Raw genomic sequence first — 20293 nt, forward strand, 5'->3', positions numbered from 1 at the left:
TCAACTTTCCTAACGTCACTGCAGTTTACAATAAAAATAAGTCCGTAAGAAAAAATAGTGCCGTAGGCTTGTGTTTATTTTCCAAAATAAACATTATTTTCCACTCAACTAGACAGTTAAATATGTGTAGATAGCTGGCACTAACTATGCAGTGTTTGTTGAAGCGATGTGCTAAAGTGTGAAATCATTCGTTTGTGTAAAGGCCACTGATGATCACTCCGCTTACGACGAAAGAAGGTGGCTGACATTCGGTCGACTTGCAGGATTGAGTGAGTGAAGTGAATTCCTATAGAATATCAAAGCATTCACACTTCTCGTCTCCACAATATTTGGATTTATCTCATTTGAGTTATTATCCTGGCTTCGAGAATGAGCCAATAAAAACAAACGGCTTCCACATTTTCTGAAGCACGCACTGAGGTAATTAATTATTTAGCTGCCTACTCAAACTAGCTAGCTAGCTAGCTTCTCTAAAATGCTCTAAAATAAAACTAGCATAGCTAGCTTAGCGTTCCGTTTGTCGTGATTTTCTCCAGGACCGTGCCTAACTAGCTAGACTAGTTTAGCACTTTACGACTCTGCTAGCCTGCAGCAGTCTCGAAACAAGCTAGCAATTTATTCCCAATCAGAACAGTGTTTACTTCTTGTCAGCCTGCTAGCAATCCGCAATGACAAGTCGGCCTAACTGCGTTGGTGTAGCAAGTCTACTGTACCTACCCAGTAGTAAGTACTGATAGCCAAACGTTAGTCGACAAGCTGACTCTGGTAGTTCAGCTTACTTAAAAACGAGTTCGCTAGCTCAGCAACTAACTGTGCAACGTAAACTCTTTAGCATGCAGCTAAAAAAATAGCAAGCAACATATCTAAACATTCTTAGCTGGATGGCTAGTTAGCTTCTCGCTAACTAGCTGGTGATGGGACGTCACCCCTGTTTTTCGCGGGGATGGGGGTCAGGAGTTGCTATGGTGACATTGGGTTTTCGGGTAATCTAGATATATATCTAGGTAGCCAAGATTTATCTACATGTTTTAGCTACAGATATTAGCTCAATTGTTGGTAAAATTAGTAACTATTTATTCAGGCAAAAGTTATTCTGTAGTTCCTACAGTTTTAATACAATATTTGCTCGTGCGACCAACCGTTTGTTGCAAAGTTTCTTAGCGGGGGGTAAGGTGTTGTCATGACATTCACTGGTTACTCTCAAGTTAGTTTGTAACTAATAACATCCGACTGTGCTGTGGCAGAAAGGTCGCGCTTGGCTGTGTCGTTGTGGAGGGAATTTGTGATTATTTCCCGGGAATCATCCTACCGGCTCCCAGCGTTCATTTAAACAGAAACTCATTTTGAACGGTACTCACAAGGTTAGTTAGTAAGAACCATTGGCAACTCGTTATCACCCCAGTCTTCAAGGAAATATTAGACCTAATTGTGTCTTTTAGGACGGTTAACTATCCACACTAGGTAAGATAACGTTATTAGACATTGTCTCACATGTGACCTTCAATTGTTTGATTAATCAACTACAATCAATGTACTGCTTTCTGGAAAAAAACTCACATGCTGTGGTTTATGATAATACACATTACCATTTAAGAGGTTACAGTATATTTGTTCTGCCTTCTTCAGACTTGAATGTTAGCTTTTTATGGTGTCATATCTTCAGCAAAATATGTATTTGGTCTGTGGGCCTTCTGTTGGATTTTGTAAGTTCATTCATTTTTTCATATTTCTTTGTGTGGAGGTACTTAAGTAGGCTGTGTTCTCAAGCTCTTCTCTTTGTGTTGACTAATGTCATTGTGAACTGAACAGGTGGTGAGCGGTGGGCATGGCAACAGGGGGAACTCCATTTGATGACTGCTCAGAGCAAGAGCTCCACAACTGGACGGTAACAAACAGCAGCCTGGAGGACAGGCTCAACAACATGGTACGTGGAGCTTATTAACATTGAAATGCCTAAAGTAAGAACTTCCACAGGATTTTTAATGTCTTAAAAAACAAACAAACAAACAACAACAAAAAAGAGATGACTACTGTATATGTGGGGCAGAGTCTGTTACAGTCTCATGAACACACTCACATCAATCCTTGACCTCCCATCCCTCCGTGGGTGACCCTTCACCTCCGTTGCTGATCAGGACTGGGGCGTCCAGCAGAAGAGGGCCAACCGGTCCTCCGAGAAAAACAGGAAGAAGTTCTCCGGCATGGCCGAGACGGCGCGGCTGACTAACGACATCTCGCCGGAGTCCACCCCTGGGGCCGGGCGGCGAAGGGCACGAACCCCTCACTCCTTCCCCCACATCAAGTACACCACCCAGATGTCTGTACCGGACCAGGCTGAGCTGGACCGGCTACGGCAGAGGATCAACTTCACCGACCTGGACGAGGTGAGAGCCACAGGAAGGATGCTCTGGATCCTTCACCTGCACAACAATATTGCGCCTCTGAGTTTGTTGATTTCAAGCTTTGAGTCACTATTTATTGACAGTAAGATAGAATGACTTCCGTGTCCCCCTCTATACACTTTTTCCCTATATCCAGAGGAGCATCGGTAGTGACTCCCAGGGCCGTGTTACAGCCGCCAACAACCAGAGGCAGCTGGCAGAGAACAAGAAGCCTTTCAACTTCCTGCCGTTGCACGTCAACACCAACAAGAGACAGGACAAGCTTCTCCTGCCCTCTTCCTCGGCCCCTGCCACCCCCGCGGTGGCTAAGAAGCAGAGCCTCAGCTTCAGGGGAACCCTGACCCTGGCTAAAGAGACGCCTGGTCGGGACCGTGGGCCGGAGAGAGGGCCCCCCAGGGAGGATGGGCGTGAAGGGCCTGGTATTGACAGCAGCCAGGTAACGCAGATCGCACATGCTGAACTTTTGGGCACTTTTCCTGTTTTGTAGCCCTCCAAAAAGCCATTTAAGTTCTAGCTGACATACAGTATCGACGTCTGGAATAAACACATTTTCATGTCAGTCCAGTCATGTAAAAAGGTCAGCCTTTTTCTTACGGGACAGTAACATTTCATACACGTCTCATAACCATTCCCCAGTGTGCACTCCCTCTTGTGGAAACTAGAGCGAGGATTGGAAAAAGATACAGAGAAAGAAATAGAAAAGGAGAGCGCAAGAGATGATGCAGGCAGTTCGTATTTAGGGCAATTTATAAATATGCCACCCCTGGTGCGGAGTGAGTTTGGCATCGTCCTCTCCCTCGCTCTGCCCTCCTTTTAAACCCTTCAAGTCTGTACACTGGCTGAGGATCTTTACTCCTCTCACAAGACCTCTCTCCCTCCCTGTCTTTCTCACCACTTGCTCTTTTTGCTCGCTCGCTCACTCACACAACCTCGTACTCTATAACGGTCACACCACACCGCACTCATGATATGGGACTCTGACGACAACACTCTTAATCTCGTTGGTTTTACGACACACAAACCTGACCCGCGCTCCCACCCCGGCGGTGATCCCCAGGTGGTGAGCAAGCTGGTGCAGATCCGGGAGTACATCAGCAAGGCCAGCTCCATGAGGGACGACCTGGTGGAGAAGGAAGACGTGCCGGCCAACGTGGAGCGCCTGTCTCACCTCATCTGCCACCTCAAGGAGCAGGAGAAGTCCTACCTGCGCTTCCTGCAGAAGATGCTGGTCAGTTGTCTATTTGATAAAAACGTGTGTGTATTATATACATACACACTTCTCTTGCTGTTGGTTAATTCCCCTTACTGTTGGTTTATTCTGTATGTATTCATTTTTTTTTTTGCGAGTACGACGTTTGCAGACTAGTGTTGTTTACATCGTCGAGCCTTTCTCAGCTATGACTCAGCTTTGTGCCTTTCCACATGCCTCTTGGTTCTAGACTACTTGGCAGGGTGTTGTTGTGGAAGAGCTCCATTACACAGGTTGTGGCTGGGATGTATTTTTAATGCCTGCGTTCCTGTGTGTCCCTGAAACGCACACTGCATCTGACAGACAGACATGCCAGCCTGGTCTCCTGTTCCCTTGGGTGGAAAAACTGGGACACGAGACTGTTGCTTTTACCTCAGTGCTGCGGGGCATGTGTGCTCAGTGTGCGTCGTGAGGGTTCAGGCGTGGTGTTCAGACCCTGTCTGCGACTCGACGACACGTAGAGCTGGGTTGAAATGTGCTGTGGTGCTTCGCTGCTCCCTGCAGGCCAGGGAGAACCAGGAGGACGAGGAGGGGACGCTGGACTCAGCCGTGGGCTCAGGCTCCGTGGCAGAGAGCACCTCCCTCAACATTGAGGTGCGATCCTCCGACGTGTCCAACGCCACTGTAAGCAACACACACACACTAACCAAATGCTTTCCTATTCTTGTATGCATACTCACACCCATGCATACAGACACACTGGTCAGTTTATCCGATCATCTTTTCGATTGTTATTTCGTTGTGTGTGTGTGTGGTCCAGGGCGGCGGTGCGTCCAGCCGGGGCGAGCAGAAGGAGGAGCTGGAGAACCTGCGCAAGCAGCACGAGCTGCTGAAGAAGATGCTGGAACAGCAGGAGCAGCTGAGGGCCCTGCAGGGCCGCCAGGCCGCGCTGCTCACCATGCAGCACAGCGCAGAGCACGCCATCGCTGCCATGGACGACGCAGGTCTCACTCACACTCACGTGTTCCTTCACTCACTCTCATACTCACTCATTTACAAGTCTGACACGGTCTCACATACTCACACACACAGTCACTCAGTCTTTCTTTTGTCTCCCTTACACACTCACACACACACACACATGAACAAACATATGAGTTTGCATTCACGTGTGCTTCTCCGCCCCATCGCAGCAGTGGTGACGGAGACCACGGGCAGCGTGTCGGGCCTGAGCATCACCTCGGAGCTCAACGACGAGCTCAACGACCTCATCCAGAGGTTCCACAACCAGCTCCACGACACCCAGGTACAGGACATAAACCCTGCTACAACTGCTGGCCACCTTAAGCTTGTTGACGGCAACAAAAGATCACGGCAACAAGCGAAACTCTGACATCTTTGTGTCTATGTGAAACTGTATTTAATGAAAGACACTGTGTATCCAGACAATGTTTTATTGTCCCAAAATAGTTCAATTTTGTCCTACTGATAACATGGGTTTGTGTGTGTGTCTTCCCCCAGACCAAGGCAGTCCCAGACAACCGTCGCCAGGCCGAAAGCCTCTCCCTGTCCAGGGAAGTGTCTCGGTCGCGGGCCTCCCAGCCTCCCCCTCCTCCCTCGTCCCGCGCCTCCCTCCTCTCCTCCTCCCCCCTCACCACCTCCTCCCTGCCCCACGGCTCCGCGGCCAGCGCCAAGCTCACCAAGCTGCAGGAGCTGCAGGACAAGAAGCAGACCATGGACAAGATCCTGCAGGAGCTGCACTCTCTCCGGGACCAGACGCTCAACAACAACTCCTGTAAGACCCCAGACGAGGGCTGGGGGCCGCATGGTGGGGCTGTTCTATTAGTGCAGCTGAGGGGAGCATTAAGAAGTGGTAATCCGCTTGCTGTGTCCTGTATCCCCAGGTCGAGGCCTTCCCGTGCCCAGCCAGCGCAGCCTGAGTGTGGCTGCGGGCTCGACACCCCGCCCCTCTGCTCTCTGCTCCAACGGGAGCTCCGCCTCCTTCCACAGCTCACACCAGGACACCTCCAACTCTGCAGACAAACTCAGGTACGCGCACCACACGTGCCATCGCTAGATACATTACACTTGCTCTGATTGCAGCAGGTAGCCTCCCGTTAGTTGGTAGCTACAGTAAACATGGTGGATAAGCTAAAAGTTTGAAAGTGGGGCTGTATTTTGCTCAAAAGGATTCCAACATTGGCATGTTCAACAAAGTATTTAGTAATAGTTTAAGTTGATATTTACCTTCATTAATGTAATTTAATTTAGGTTTTTATTGGGCACCACGATAACCCAATCCTAAACGGGACCAGAGCCAGCCACATCAGACTGATGTAGTAACGACATCCTCTCCTTCCCTCTGTCGCCGCTCCTCGTTCCTCCACAGAAAGCTGAAGGAGGTTCACAAGCGTCTGAACGAGCTGCGGGAGCTGGTGCAGTACTACGAGCAGACGTCCGACATGATGGTGGACACCGTCAACGAGAACGTGAAGGAGGAGGACGAGGAGGACGAGACTGAAGACGGCTCCATGTTCGAGGCCATGTTCGACTCGGAGCAGGAGAACCGGCCGCCCGTCACCAACATCAGAAACCCTCAGCACAGCGGGAACTGGACCGACATGAACAGCCTGACCGACGGACGAGGAGGAGGAGGGAGAGTAAGAGGAGGGACCAACAACCGCGACGGCAGACTGAACACGGAGTGCGAGATCAATAACCGCTCTGCTGCTAACCTCCGAAGCCTCAACATCCCCTCTGTCATAGGTAGGACAGACACACTGATACACACACTGGGTGACACTCTCTCTTTCTCTCTCTGTCTCTGTCAATCTCTCTCTCTCTTCCCCACTCTGCCTCTCACACACACACACACACACACACACACACCTGGGCACATTGTGGGACCAACCATCTTTCTCACACATGCGCACGCACATGCACGTTTGGCTGAACACTCCCCTACCTCTGCCACCCTCAGAGTGCCAGTACAACCAAGACCATCCCAAGGACGACAACGAGGAGGAAGAGGACGAGGAGGGTCTGGAGGAGGGGGCACGTGGAGGCAGGCGGAGGGGGCGGCCCAGTGACGGGTCTGGCTCCAGCCGCAGGAGCAGCCTGGCTGGGGACGACGCCGACTTTGCCCAGAAGGTCCACCGCCTGCAGACGGCCAAGCAGAAGCTACGACAGCTGCAGGAGCTGGTGGCCATGGTGCAGGTGAGGGAGGGAGACAGAGACTGATGGATAGATACATGGATAAGTGTCATTGTGTGATGGCTAATATAGAATGTGTGACGCCCCTCTCTCTCTCCTGGTCTCAGAGTGATGACACGGACGCCACCACAGCCAATGAGGACGAGGCGCTGCACCAGCAACCCAACAACACCAGACACACAGCACCTGGGGGAGGGGGGGGCGGGGGACCCAAGACGCCCCGAGAGGTCAGCCTGTCTGACAAAGCTAGGTATGGGCACCACACACACACAGTCTCTTTCTCTCAAACACGTGGATCATCTGTGACTGTGCCAATGACGAGCGGTTGTGATTGGTCAGGGAGAAGTTGTACGAGGAGAAGCTGCGTCAGCAGCAGCAGGAGCTCAAGCAGCTCCACGAGGAGCGCCAGAGACTGCTGGAGATCCAGGGCAAGATCCAGGACCTGCAGTGGGCTTGCCCCGACCTGCAGGTAACACACACACCACAGTGGTACTGCAGCACACTGTACAAATACTTATTTCACCATGTCACACAATTAACTCTCGCTCTCTCTCTCCCCCCTAGTCATCCATGTCCAGCACGATGAGTCAGCAGGGCCCTGTGATGAGGAACCTCCCAGGAGCGTCCTCCACCCCCACGCTGCAGCCCAGTGGCACCACCCCCAAAGCCAACGCTGCCACGCTCAAGCCCACGGCCGAGGCTGCCAGCGCCTCAGTCACAGACAACGAGGTGAGCCTCGTCCCAGTTAGCACACATGAAGAACCCACACCCTGCACTTCATTACTAACACCATTAACAGGACATTCCCTGGCCACCAACACATAACCACACACCATCTCCCGCTTATCTGAACCATCCTCTTCCTCCTTCCCCCCCTCCTCCTTTTCCTCTTTCCCCCCCCCTCTCTCCTTCTCTCTCTAGCAGCTGTGGTCGGAGATGCGTCGCCACCAGATCCTGCGTGAGGAGCTGCGTCAGCGCAGGAAGCACCTGGAGGCTCTGATGGCCGAGCACCAGCGCCGCAGCAGCGGCCCCGAGCTCCAGGCCGCCTCCCAGGCCCTCAGCAGGGACGAGAGGTAGGACGCAGGAGGGCGCTGGCTTCACAACTCAATCCACTGTCCCCGAGGAACATTCAGCCCATCCAAGGATTTGGAATAGGTCCATTTATATCCAAAAGCCATATTTATAGTTATCTACTTCTGTAACACTGCCATATGGCTGTAAAGGGACAAGGTTGTTAAAGTAACAAAAATCATTTTGTAGACATTGCTGGAGCTGTGTTAACCCCTCCCCACCCCCTCACTGATCAATACATCCAACTAATTGATTGGGCGTGTCATGTTTGATCTTTACAGAACCATGGCAACCTGGGGTGGCTCCACCCCCTGCCAGCTGGACGAGGATGAGGACGGCTACACGTCCGAGATTGGAGCTGAAGAAGAAGAAGAAGAGGAGGAGGATGAGGAAGAGGTGGAGGGGGCTGAGAGTAGCTCCAGCGATGACGTCCATATCTACTCTAACAGCTGGAACCAACGCAGCCACAGCACCAGGAAGAACATGACCAGGTTAGAGCTCCCCGCCCACCTGACTGGGTGGACCTGGAGTCCCCACCAGCGCTCGCCTCTGGGGTTTCTCACGCGGTTGATGATGCCAAAGCAGCCAATCAGGCACTAACTTTCTCTGTCTTTTACTCTCTCCCCCCTCTGTCCATCTCTTCATCTCTGTCCTCCTCTCTCGTCTCTCCAGCAACCTGAAGCCTCCTCAGCCGTTCTCCGACAGCACGGGCCGTCCGTCTCCGAGGGCCAGAGCCAGGGCCAAGCAGCAGCTCCAGGCCCAGGGCCTCCAGCAGCCAGCAGCAGCAGGACCAGCAGCAGGAGGAGGAGGAGGAGGGCCAGGGAGCTCTAGGCGCCAGGAGAACCTGCGCTGGGCCTCAGAGCTCTCCTTCTCTGAGGGCTCGCGCCACTGGCAGGAGCAGGTCACCCAGCTGCAAAGACAACTGGACTTCAGCACCAGCATGTGTCAGACACTGCTGCAAGACCAGCAGGTGGGTGCACACACACACACACACACACACCCATGCAGGTCCCGCACACGTCTTTTTCCACAAGGGTCTCTGTCAGGCGTGCTTTGCGATGTCACTAGTGATGTATATTGACGTGTGGGGGCAGTTGTGGAATTCACGGTCGTTCTCAAATGAAGGTGCCAGCGCTGTCATCCCTTTGAGCTCAACCTGTCAGATCTAGTTCAAACATTGGACAGTGAATGAATTCCATTCATTCTGTTACCCTCCTGTCTGCCTTCCATGTCCATTCCTGCAGACGCTGTCCTACATGCTGCAGACCCTGCTGACGGGCCAGTACAGCGTGCTGCCCAACAACCTGGCCTCTCCCCAGGTCCACCTGGTCATGCACCAGCTCAACCACTGCTACAGTCAGCTGGCCTGGCAGCAGAGCAACGTCCAGAGGTACACACACACACACACACACACACACACACACACACAGTGCAAGCACAAGGTCTCAGCACTCATTTAGAAGGCAGTCAGCATTTCAAAAAATGTTTGTGTGTAATATAGACAGTGTTAATAACTGAAATGTCACATTTGATTAGAATCTCTGTGTCATTGTGAGTCTGTAGTGTGATTGTGTAAGGTGTGTCCTGTGTGCCCCTCCTCTGCCAGGCTGAAGCAGGTCCTGAGTGAGCTCATCCAGCAGCAGCAGCAGCAGCCTGTGTCGTCAGGTCAGCAGGCCCAGGCCTCCCCCCAGGCCTCTCCCCAGACCTCCTCCCAGGATTGTCCTCCTCCCCCCTCCAGCTCCCCCAGCCTCTTCCTGCCCTTCGCCTCCCTGGCGCCGCCTCCCTCCTCGGGAAACGCATTCTACCTGCCTGGTCTGGCCCCCGCCTTCTCCCCCCTGCCCGTCGGTATGAACACATGCAGACACACACACATTCACTGTTCAGTCACATGCCTCACACACAGTGACCTTGACCTAGCTTTTGACTTGAGACTGTGCACTGGAGGATGAAATACAGTACCAGTCAAAAGTTTGGACACGTTTTCCCAAGTGTGTCCAAACTTTGACTGGTACTGTATATTATAGGATTTGATGCACCGGATGTGAAATGAATAGTGATTCACACAAGATTGAGTAGTGTTTAAGTGCTGATTTAACAAAGAAAAAAAAAAATTGTTGTGTGAATGAACTATTTCTAATATTCAACCAAACCCTGTTGTGTGTCTCCTATATCTGTCAGGGTTTAACTTGAACCCCCTCTTCCCATCCGTGACTGGGGACTTCCCTCAAGCTGAGGGTGCTCAGGCCAGCCCTGACCAGGTGCACCTCCAGCTGGACCCCAACACCTCAGCCAGGACCGAGTACATGAGCTTCCCCCCTCCCCTGCAACGCTCGCCACTAAACACCTCCACAGAGAAAAGGTAGTGTGTGTTTGCATGTGTGCCTGTGTGTTTGCCTGTGTGTGCACAGGGATGAGTGTCCGGCTGTGTGTCACGGTGCATTGTAAACGGCACGTGTTGATGTGATGTCCCCTGGTCCCCCTCACCTGCTGTCTGTGCTCCAGGCCTGCGAGCCAGAGAGAACCTGGCTGGCTCAACACCTCCCTCCCAGCCAACACCACCACCCTCCACAACCACCACCCTCCAGCCAACAATACCTCCATCCACAACCGGCTGCAACCCCAGGACTCGCCCTCCCTTTCCCACCCCCGCCCCATGGGCTTCGACCCCCAGGGCTCCCAGGAGAGCTTCAGCAGCCTCGCGGACCCTGTCGACCCCACCACCGTCACCAAGACCTTCAGGGCGGGACGCAAGGCCTCGGCCCAGGCCAGCCTGGCATCCAGGGACAAGACGCCAACCTCCAAGGGCCGCCGGCGCAGGAGCAAGGGACAGCCCAAGAACACAGGTACGGGAGCAGACACCCCGAGACCTTTTCACACTGGGTGGAAGCATTTCTACACACGAGTCCAACACCTTCAACATTAACCCTGTTTTTACTATCTAGTCATCCCCAGACAGGTAGACCCAGGATGTAAGGGCTGTCAAGTCCCAGTTCCTAAGTCAGGCTGTTTGCGTTATGTCGACGATGTCGGGCCACACTGTCGCTTGACGTGGTGTCCACCTGTCCCCAGGGCGAGAGAGTGACAGTGTGTCCAGCGCTGCAGACGTGGTCCAGCAGAGGGCGCTGAAGCCCCGTCCCAGGGACCTCAACCAGAACCTGCTGGACAGACTGACGCAGGAAAAGCTGGACAGCAAGACCAAACCTGGCAACAAGCCCAACGACCTCTCGTCAGGTAAAGGTCTGGGGGGGAGGGAGAGGGATGTCCATGATTGGTGGTGTACCTCCTGGTGGGAAATATTTGAAGAATCCCATTTTCTCCACAGAAAACCCAATTCAGGGTTTTCTTTACGTTGTCACTCCAACCCAAATGAGTTATTTTATTTTCAGGTGCATGCTCTGTGTCTCAGTTAAAGTTTTATCCTTATTTAAGTTTGCGTCCTCATGTTTGTGTTCCACGCCTGTTTTGGTGTTTTAATTTAAAATTTGGGGGTTGCTTTTGTCACTTTTTGTCTTTACTTTGTCCGATTCTTCACAGCCTATGCTTGGAGAACACCCTTCCTGTCTAACAGAATAGCATGTACTGAAGCACCAGGTAAACTCACCCTGCATCCCCTAGCATGTCTAAGATTCCATCACCCCGACAGAGCTAGGCGACCCTCTTGCTAATCTGCCTGGGCTTTTATAATTCATTTAATTGTTATTTCTTAAATGTGCCATTCCCACTCAGGCATGCGCTGTTTCTAACTGACACTCACACCAGAACCCTTATGTCTGATTTACCTAGGTTCCATTTGTACCTCAAAGACTAGAAGCACAACACAGAACGCTTTGCTGTTAAATGTTCATTTTAAATCCCCTGATAAGAAAGGCTCACCATGATATATTTTAAGGAGTTAAGTTCTGATAGTTTTTTTTCTTTTTTCCCCCCATCTCTCTTTCTTTCCCCATAAATTTCTCCATATCTCGATTCCTGTCTTTCTCCTTGTTCCTCTCTTATTTCCTCTGTGTGTCCCTCCCTCGTGTCAGATGCCAGCAGTGAGTTCTCCCTGTTTGAGGCCCTGAGGGAGACCATCTACTCTGAGGTGGCCACGCTCATCTCCCAAAACGAGGCCCGACCCCACTTCCTTATTGAGCTGTTCCATGAACTGCAGCTGCTCAATACCGACTACCTGCGCCAGAGGGCGCTCTACTCCCTGCAGGTTGGTACCGTCACTTCCCCACTGGGTCTCCTATTTTAGTGACAACAATAGTTACATGGGGAATCAAAAATAAATGATCGCTCGGTTAATCATAACACTTCAGAGACCGCTGTGGAGTTGCAGCACTTAACCCCCTGTACCTGTGTGTCCCGTCCTCCAGGACATTGTGACCAGGCACCTGACGGAGAAGAGCGCGGCCAAGGACCAGGCCTCGTCCCTGGGACCCGCGGCCTGGGCTGGGGGCTCCCAGTCGGAGCTCACGCCCAGCGAGAGTCTGGCCACCAGTGATGCGGTGGGATTCCATTTGACTTTTCCTTTCAGCTTTCACCATACATCCCTCCATTTACATTTAGTCATTTAGCAGACATTCTTATCCAAAGCGACTTACAGTAAGTAAAGGGACATTCCCCCTGAGGCAAGTAGGGTGAAGTGCCTTGCCCAAGGACACAACTTCATTTTTCACTGCCGAAAATCCAACCGGCAACCTTCTGATTAATAGCCCGATTCCCTAACCGCTCAGCCAGCTGACATTTCCTGTCAGCCTCTCTGTTATCCACCTTCCTCTCCGATCTCTCTCATTCTCTCTCTGTGTCCTTTGTTCCTCCTGTCCGTCGCCATCGGATCTGAATCCCTCCTGTCAGGTCTGGTGAGGAGAGGTGTCTGTGGCTCCGAACCTCCCTGACAGAACCCAGACGTATGTTCCTTTGTTCTGTGCCACGCTCCCCGAGGTTCCGCTAATTGGAAGTGCCGCCTTTTGTCTCTCTAAATAACCTGACTTTGTTCCGGCGTGATGGATGAAGCGTTCGGATTCTGTCCACAGGAGACCACCATTGTCCCTGCTCAGTGTTACCGCTAATTCCTCTCGTCTTGACGCATCCATCATGGGAGTTTTGGGCTTGTGGTTTCAAGGAGAGGTCGTGGGCGGCAGGGTCGTGGGCGGCAGGGTCGTGGGCGGCAGGGTCGTGGGCGGCAGGGTCGTGGGCGGCAGGGTCGTGGGCGGCAGGGCCGTGGGCGGCAGGGCCGTGGGCGGCAGGGTCGTGGGCGTGTCTCTTGATAGATCTCCTGTTTTCCTCCTCACTGTGGTGGGGGATGATGGATGAAGGCCTATTGTCTGGGAGGTGTCATGTTTCAGAAGTCAGGATTACGCTGCGCTTCAAGTGACTAGATTGAAACCTGTTACATTTGGATCTTTCGTAGGGTATTGCCCACGTCACTGATTAAGCAGGACAGATTCCCTCCCCGGGGTACCTCAGAGAGATGTTCTGTCATCCTCTTGTTATACGGCCTCTCTCTATACACGTGTGTGTGACAGGTGTGTGACAGGTTTGTGTGACAGATGTGTGTGTCTGTCTTCCCTTCAGGAGGGCTCAGAGAAGAACGTGAGGATCAAGCCGGAGTCCAACCGGAGGAGGAATGTGGGAGACCGTGTGGACGACGATGACAGCAGCATGTCCACCTCCTCCAACCTGGAGCCTTTTGCCAACGATGACCTAGGTAGAGGACGGGCAAACGCCGGGACCTGGGTTCATTTCCCCAGCATCGATATCATGTGCTCTGCTTAATGGCTTTGGGGAGCGAGAGCTGAGCTGGAGATTACACTAATATCCCTTTTGTTCCCTCGCTCGCTGTCTTTGTCCCTCTCTCGCTGTCTCCCTCTGATCCTCTTTGTTTCCGTTTCTATCCGTTTCATTTTCTACTATTTCCCTTACCTTTCTCCCTCCCCTTTCTTTGTCTAATTCTTCTAAATCCCCCCCCCCCTTTTCTTCCTCTCCATGCTGTCCTGTTAGGTAACACGGTGATTCACTTAGACAAAGCTCTGGCCAGAATGAGAGAGTACGACCGCATGAAGTCTGAGTTTAACCCCTGCAACGCCCCTGCTACTACTATCACTAATGCAGCCGCTGCCTATGGCCCAGAGGCCTGTAGGGCTGAGCGTACTCCTGCTAGCGCTGCTCAGCTTCTAGAAGGTACCAGGGCTTGTCTGAATCCTCCCATCCTTGTGTCCTTCCTAAGTGCTGCGGGTGGCTCCACTGCTACTAGTCTGGTTTTAATTACACTAGTGCTGTCAGTTTAACGCGTTATTAACGGCGTTAACGCAAACCCAAATTAACAGCGTCAATTTTTTTATCGCGCGATTAACGCTCTTTTTGACCTAGCAAACTTTGTAGTTTTTTTTCACATTCTGTTGCAACAACCACTGACGTTAGAAAAACTACAATACCACACCGGATCTAGCTAGACCGGAAACAAAACAACAGGCACGCCACAACCACTTGTTTGGGCTTGCGAGCCGGCTAAACAGTCGTAGCAGAGCCCGTTTACGGATATTAGACATTCTCTGGTAGTAGGCTAACGTTATGTTTTGAGTTTATTGCCAGCGCCAGACGCCGAAATGGATGCCAATAAGATTCTGAATGGAAAGTTTACTTTTAAAAGGTTGCCAAATGGTTCCATTGACAAGACCAAAGTGATCAGTGTGTTCTGTCGTTGTGAACTGAGCCGGAGGGAATGAGCTATCATCGCAGCACGTCGTGGAGTCGAAAATATAATTTTGATGGCACACAGCCAAGCACACAGCTGATGCGAATTCTCCGCCTGCTCGTCAAAGCCAGGCGATTGCAATGTAAAAAAAACATTTGCACGAAGCAATCCGAACCACTTTTCCATGTCGATAAGAGCATTACAATTTGAAAAAAGAATGGATGAAAAAGAAATCAAGGGACATTTAAAATAGATACAAATGTGCGATTAATTGAGATTAATCGCGAGTTAACTATGACATTAATGCGATTAATCGCGATTAAATATTTTAATCGTTTGACAGCTCTAAATTACACTAACCCTAACCCACATTTGAGACCTGTTGATGGTGTGTGTGTGTGTGTGTGTGCAGGGGCGGGCGACGTGCGCTGCCCCCAGATTGATACCCAGCAGCTGGACCGACAGATCAAGGCCATCATGACGGAGGTCATCCCCTTCCTCAAGGTGGGAGAGGACACCAGTCACACACATCATGATAGTCTCCCCCTCTCTCTCTCATTCACTCACACTGTCTCTCTCTCTCTCTCTCTCTCTCTCTCTCATTCACTCACACTGTTTCTCTGTCTCTCTCTGTCTCTCTCTCTGTCTCTCTCTCCAGGAGCACATGGAGGAGGTGTGCTCTCTCCAGCTTCTGCAGGCTGTGAGGCGCATGGTCCTCACCCTCACCCAGCAGAACGACGAGAGCAAGGAGTTTGTACGCTTCTTCCACCGCCAGCTGGGAGGCATCTTGCAGGTAGGAACCGCAATACACACAACACCAGCAGCTACGTTGTGGGTGGCTAGCTATGTTTTCTGTTGAAAAAGTATTTGTAGGCCCACTTGAATAAACGACTCACAAAGGTGTGTGACAAAAGGGAGATGATTGCAGACCACACGTCTTTCCAACTACTTACAGGAGCATTTATTGGGAGGGCAAATAATTGTTGTGGTGCAACCTGTTTTCACTTCTCTCCAAAAGGCTCGCTAATTACTGCACTCTGTGTTTTTTGTACACTTGCAAACCTTATAATTATATAATTGTGTATAATCGTTATAATCGTGCGCTGTAGCATTGCTGTCCCAATGATGACAAATATTGCCACAACAAGTGGGATTCTAAAGATCTAAATTATAGAGCATAATGGGAAACCAATGTTTCTATCGTCAAACAATATATATTGTCATATCACTCAGCCCTACCAGAAACGGGTAGGAAGCACAACACCAGCAGGCCAGTCTCTCTAGATTGGAGGACATGATATCTGAGGTGCAGCGGACAGCAGTCCATGGACCTTGCTCAGTCCCATAACAGACCGCTTCTGCCCTCCCCCCTCCCCACCCCCAGGACTCCTTGGGTAAGTTTGCGGGACGTACCCTGAAGGACTGTGGCGAGGACCTGCTGGTGGAGATCTCTGAGATCCTGTTCAACGAGCTGGCCTTCTTCAGGCTCATGCAGGACCTGGACAGTAACGGAGGTGGCCCCATGGGGGGGGGCAGACACAGACCCAAGAAGATAGCCGAGCAGAACAACACCAAACACTTCCACCCACCTGAGGTGAGAGGCGTGTGGGTGTGTGGGTGTCATTCTGTGAGGAGGCTTTGAATTGTGTACTAAAATATTAATGTGTCCCACCAGGAAAAAGAGACAACCGGTGAAGAGTGTGCTACCCCCGTGTATCTGGACGAGGACAAGGTACGTGCCGTTTCCAACTACACATCCTCACTGTACACTGTCCCTGGTGGAGGGCGTCCCCCACGAGAGAGAGAGAAGAAAAAAAAGAAGTACTCAGAAGGAGCACTTTGGAATTGTTCCTCCTTTGAGAGTTTAGGTTGGTTATAGGTGCTGATCTGTGAATCACCTCTCCACATCAAATCCAATTTGGATCTGATGTGGAGAGGTGATGGGATACACCCGTGACTGTTCATGTGGAGAGGTGAAGGGATGGTCAGTCCTGACCGCGCTCTGCCCCCACCTGCAGGACCAGGACGAGTCAGAGGTGAGCGGCCGGTCTCTCCTGGCAGAGAGGGCCCAGCAGGGGGAGGTGAGCGAGAGCAGCGCGGCCTCAGAGGAAGAAGAAGAAGATGGAAAGGGACTCCCCCTTTCTATTAGTGCGTAAATGCCCAATGGGGCTTTTTAAAATTGATTTTGAATATGATTGTTTATAATTGTATGATTAAATATGTTTTAATGTGTGTGGTGGCAGGCCTGTCCAAGGCAGAGACCCAGGCTCTGACTAACTACGGGAGCGGAGAGGATGAGAATGAGGTGGAGGAGATGGAGGAGTTTGAGGCCGGCCCTGTAGACGTCCAGACCTCTCTGCAGGCCAGCCACGACGCACTGGCAGAGACGCAGGTCCAACTTTACATGCATCTCTCTGTCTCTCTCACACACACACACACACACATATGACTCTCCCACATGCACACACTTCTGCATCTCAGGCGCTCCCTCATGCATGCACAAACAGATTGTGAACACTTTTAAATACCCACAATTGTCATCACACTTTTCTGTGTTCTGTGTATTTCAGATGGTGAATGGACAAACACCTAATGGCGTCAGGGAGACAAAGTCAGACCAGGAGAGCTCAGAAAGTAATGACGGTAAGACCCCTGTTCCATGGCCAAATTCACCTCAGGCAACCATTTACATTGTATAAGTTGCCATCGTATGATGGAAGCCATGTTTTGTTAGCCCCTGATTGTCAAATAACCTTGATTCTCTCCTGAACTTCCTCCTCGCCCTTCACTTCCCTCCCGTGTCCGTCCATCTGTCCCCTCCTGCCCCACAGTGAAGAGCAGCAAGTCAGAGTCCATAGAAGTGGTGGACTCTCCAGAGGAGGAGCGGGTGGAGGCTGGTGCTGAGGCCCAGCGCCAGGGCCCTGAGGGGGGGAGCCCCGGCCATGGGGGTGCTCCAACCTCCATGACCAAGCAGCCCTCACACTCCAGCGGCAGCAGCAGCAGCAGTCCCAACACTGAGTCACCTGTCATGGTCAACGCAGATGTGAGCCCGCTACACCTTTCAGCTGGGTTTCATGGTTGAAACTTAACAATGATGCATGCTATGTGGTAGCCTCAAAATACTTTAAAGAATGTATCCATCAATTTAATAGGGCTCTTTTAAATGTTATGTATGAGGCCTTACAGTTGAGATGTATACTTGTGCAACCTTCTCTTAATGTATACCCTTTGTCCCATTAAAGAGGTCATGACTGGTGAGCAGCACTTTGTCCAAGTCTTCACTCTGAAGAAGTTAGAAACTGACCTGGTAGCTGATAGTTACCTAATGGGCTGTCTTAAACAGGAGGTGGGGTCTGGAAACACCAGTCAGAAATCTGATGAGGACGACTTTGTCAAAGTGGAGGACCTGCCTTTACAGCTTACCGTTGTGTGTGAGGTCAGTGATGCTTTGAGGCAAACCCATCATGAAATGACTGCTGCTGGGTGCAGTGAATGGTCCTAACACATGCTGGTTATACCCCAGCGTGTGTTAGGTCTAAACCAGCATGTGTTAGGTCTAAACCAGTGTGTGTTGGGTGTAATCAAGTGTGTGTAGGGTGTAAACCAGTGTGTGTTGGGTCTAAACCAGCATGTGTTAGGTGTAAACCAGTGTGTGTTAGGTGTAAACCAGTGTGTGTTAGGTTTAAACCAGTGTGTTCCATGTCAAGGAGCAGCTTCAGAAGAGGATGGTGGAGGAACAGCAGAGCAACAACCTGTCAGCAGAGATCCTCAATGGTAATACAGACACACTGACCAGCCTCGTGGGCAGCGAACTGGCCCTCAAAGAACCAGGTGTGTTATACCGTGTGCCAGACCTCTAACCAGACACTTATGAACCTTATAGACCGCATGGTGCTATTTTAAACCCCGACCACACTCACTTTACATACTTTGACCTGCATGCAATTTAGTAACACTATTGACTGGGCATTGTGTTCTTGTGTAAGCAATTTAGTGAACTTGTACAGGATGTTTAGCTCAGTGGTTTGAGCATTTGACTACAGAGCAGGTCACAAGTTTAAATTCCCCTTTGTCACTTTAGATAAAAGTCTGCTAATTTAGTACATGATTACATTATTATGTTTTCTCCCAGTTGAATGACTGTTTACTTGTAGACGAGTCCAAGTACAATATTTTAATATATTATTTTCTCTTTTCTTTCTCCCTCTCTTAGAAACAGTTGGTGCACAAAGTGCATGAAAGCACTACCGCTTTTGACTACTATGGAAACACTAAGCTGGCATAATTCCTGCACCCTAAATTCCATATTCTTGAAACCTAGCTTGAAACATCAGAACAACTTTGTTTCCTTTTTTTCTGAATGTGTCGTTATTTGTTGCTGGTTTGGGATTTGTGGGAAGGTTATGGTTGGGTTGGGGCTGGCTTTATGCTGTGTTATGGATAACATTTTTCAACGTTTTGTTTGAACCGTTAGTTTTGCAACTTGTTGAGAATTGCCTTAGTCCTGTCTAGGGGATATTTAATGATCAGTTTGAAACATTGTCATTTTAATCATTTTATATTTGGTGTCTCAGCCTTATTTCATCAAACCAGTTGCAGAAACCCGTACCCACATGTTGCTCCACGTGACCCCTAAACTTTGAGAACTAGAGGAAGCATGTAGTCCATGTACAGAACATTGCAGGAAGATCGCAGCTGAGTACATGCATCTGGAGCTTGTTGGGGAAAATGTATGCACTCTTTTTTTTCTTTTTCAAATCTTCTTTTTACCTTTTAAAGCCATGATGATTTCCATATAATAAAATTGTTGACTACTGTATGAAGTTTAAAAAAAATAAAAACAATGAAACTTTTGACAGTTGTCTTGTGTGTAAAGTACAACCAACCATACTATATGCACCATCATATAAAAGTGTGTTTTTAGTCACATTGACACCACATGAATCTAGTGCTGCATGTCTGCTGGCTGTTCCTCCCTGTCAGCACTCCCATTCATCTCTCTGGAAAGCAGCCCCCCTTCTCCCAGAACGCCCCCTCCATCCCACCAGCCCTCTGCCTTCCTCTCAGCCGCTGCAGGAAACTATAGTTTCCATGACTGCAGTGGCCCCCATGTTTTCTCCAAATGCACCCTCAATCCAAACCAGCCACAAAGCTCACTGTGGGTGAGCACAAAGCTCACCAGGGGGTCTTAAAAAGTCAAAGATTACATATAAATATAATATATTACTTAAGTGATATCAGTTAAATGAATTATCAATTGGCTTGAGTGAGATTTTAGCCAGGGGTACCATGTTTGGCAGTAGACTCCATGGTACACATACCTACTGAGCCAGAGGGTTCCTGCAAAGTTACTTTCTACAAGACTGTGTAATTGCCCTTATGACACTACTAAATGCAACCTAAAAGGACAACAGATGCTTGGTTTCTCTGCTAATGCCAAGTTATATAACGGAATACTCTGCCTTCTAATCATACTTACAAAACAAGTGAAAGTTTGCTGAAGGATTTCTAAGAACTCGTTCACAAAATACAGTGACGATAAGTAGACTTTTCTTGAATAGACTTATTTATTTACATTAACACTATTTAAAATGCATACATTTCTCTTAAAAAAAAGTCTTACATTTCACTTACTGAAACCTGCAGGAACCCTGACTGACTTTCCAAACTGCTTACATCCGCCACCATCCACCAACTCCATTGCTGACTGTCTCTTTCAGAAACTCACATGATTGGCTC

At 50.2% G+C, this 20293-nt stretch overlaps 1 protein-coding gene across 11 annotated transcripts; it reads left to right on the top strand.

The window, feature by feature from the left end:
- The first annotated feature begins 178 nt into the window (after positions 1-178).
- pcm1 (pericentriolar material 1) lies at positions 179-19408 on the top strand. 11 transcript variants are annotated; one of them, XM_047044933.1, is made up of 39 exons: positions 179-269; positions 1810-1924; positions 2136-2384; positions 2539-2838; positions 3460-3630; positions 4156-4275; positions 4412-4595; positions 4785-4897; positions 5113-5386; positions 5496-5640; positions 5981-6357; positions 6572-6807; positions 6912-7054; positions 7144-7273; positions 7369-7533; positions 7726-7877; positions 8157-8366; positions 8548-8845; positions 9120-9265; positions 9482-9720; positions 10054-10234; positions 10378-10718; positions 10945-11106; positions 11410-11466; positions 11901-12073; positions 12234-12365; positions 13435-13567; positions 13861-14040; positions 14967-15058; positions 15213-15347; positions 15939-16148; positions 16230-16286; positions 16573-16702; positions 16798-16946; positions 17125-17197; positions 17386-17597; positions 17898-17990; positions 18262-18385; positions 18768-19408. In XM_047044933.1, exons 2-39 carry the CDS (start codon positions 1826-1828, stop codon positions 18791-18793), a joined length of 6411 nt encoding a protein of 2136 aa, XP_046900889.1. In that variant the 5' UTR covers positions 179-269; positions 1810-1825; the 3' UTR covers positions 18794-19408. The 11 variants fall into 11 exon arrangements, with proteins under 11 accessions (XP_046900889.1, XP_046900895.1, XP_046900894.1 ...); XM_047044939.1 differs by having other exon boundaries at positions 204-420; positions 18774-19408; XM_047044938.1 differs by having other exon boundaries at positions 204-420; positions 18268-18385.
- Positions 19409-20293: the final 885 nt, after the last annotated feature.

This window comes from Hypomesus transpacificus, chromosome 22 (assembly GCF_021917145.1).
Source record: "Hypomesus transpacificus isolate Combined female chromosome 22, fHypTra1, whole genome shotgun sequence".
NCBI lineage: Eukaryota > Metazoa > Chordata > Actinopteri > Osmeriformes > Osmeridae > Hypomesus > Hypomesus transpacificus.

Excerpts from the sequence above, each read along its gene's own strand:
- pcm1 (XM_047044933.1), top strand. The coding sequence starts at position 1,826 with ATGGCAACAGGGGGAACTCCATTTGATGACTGCTCAGAGCAAGAGCTC. Across the intron at positions 17,598-17,897 it reads CTGTCATGGTCAACGCAGAT|GAGGTGGGGTCTGGAAACAC; the intron begins GTGAGCCCGCTA and ends TGTCTTAAACAG. Across the intron at positions 18,386-18,767 it reads ACTGGCCCTCAAAGAACCAG|AAACAGTTGGTGCACAAAGT; the intron begins GTGTGTTATACC and ends TCCCTCTCTTAG.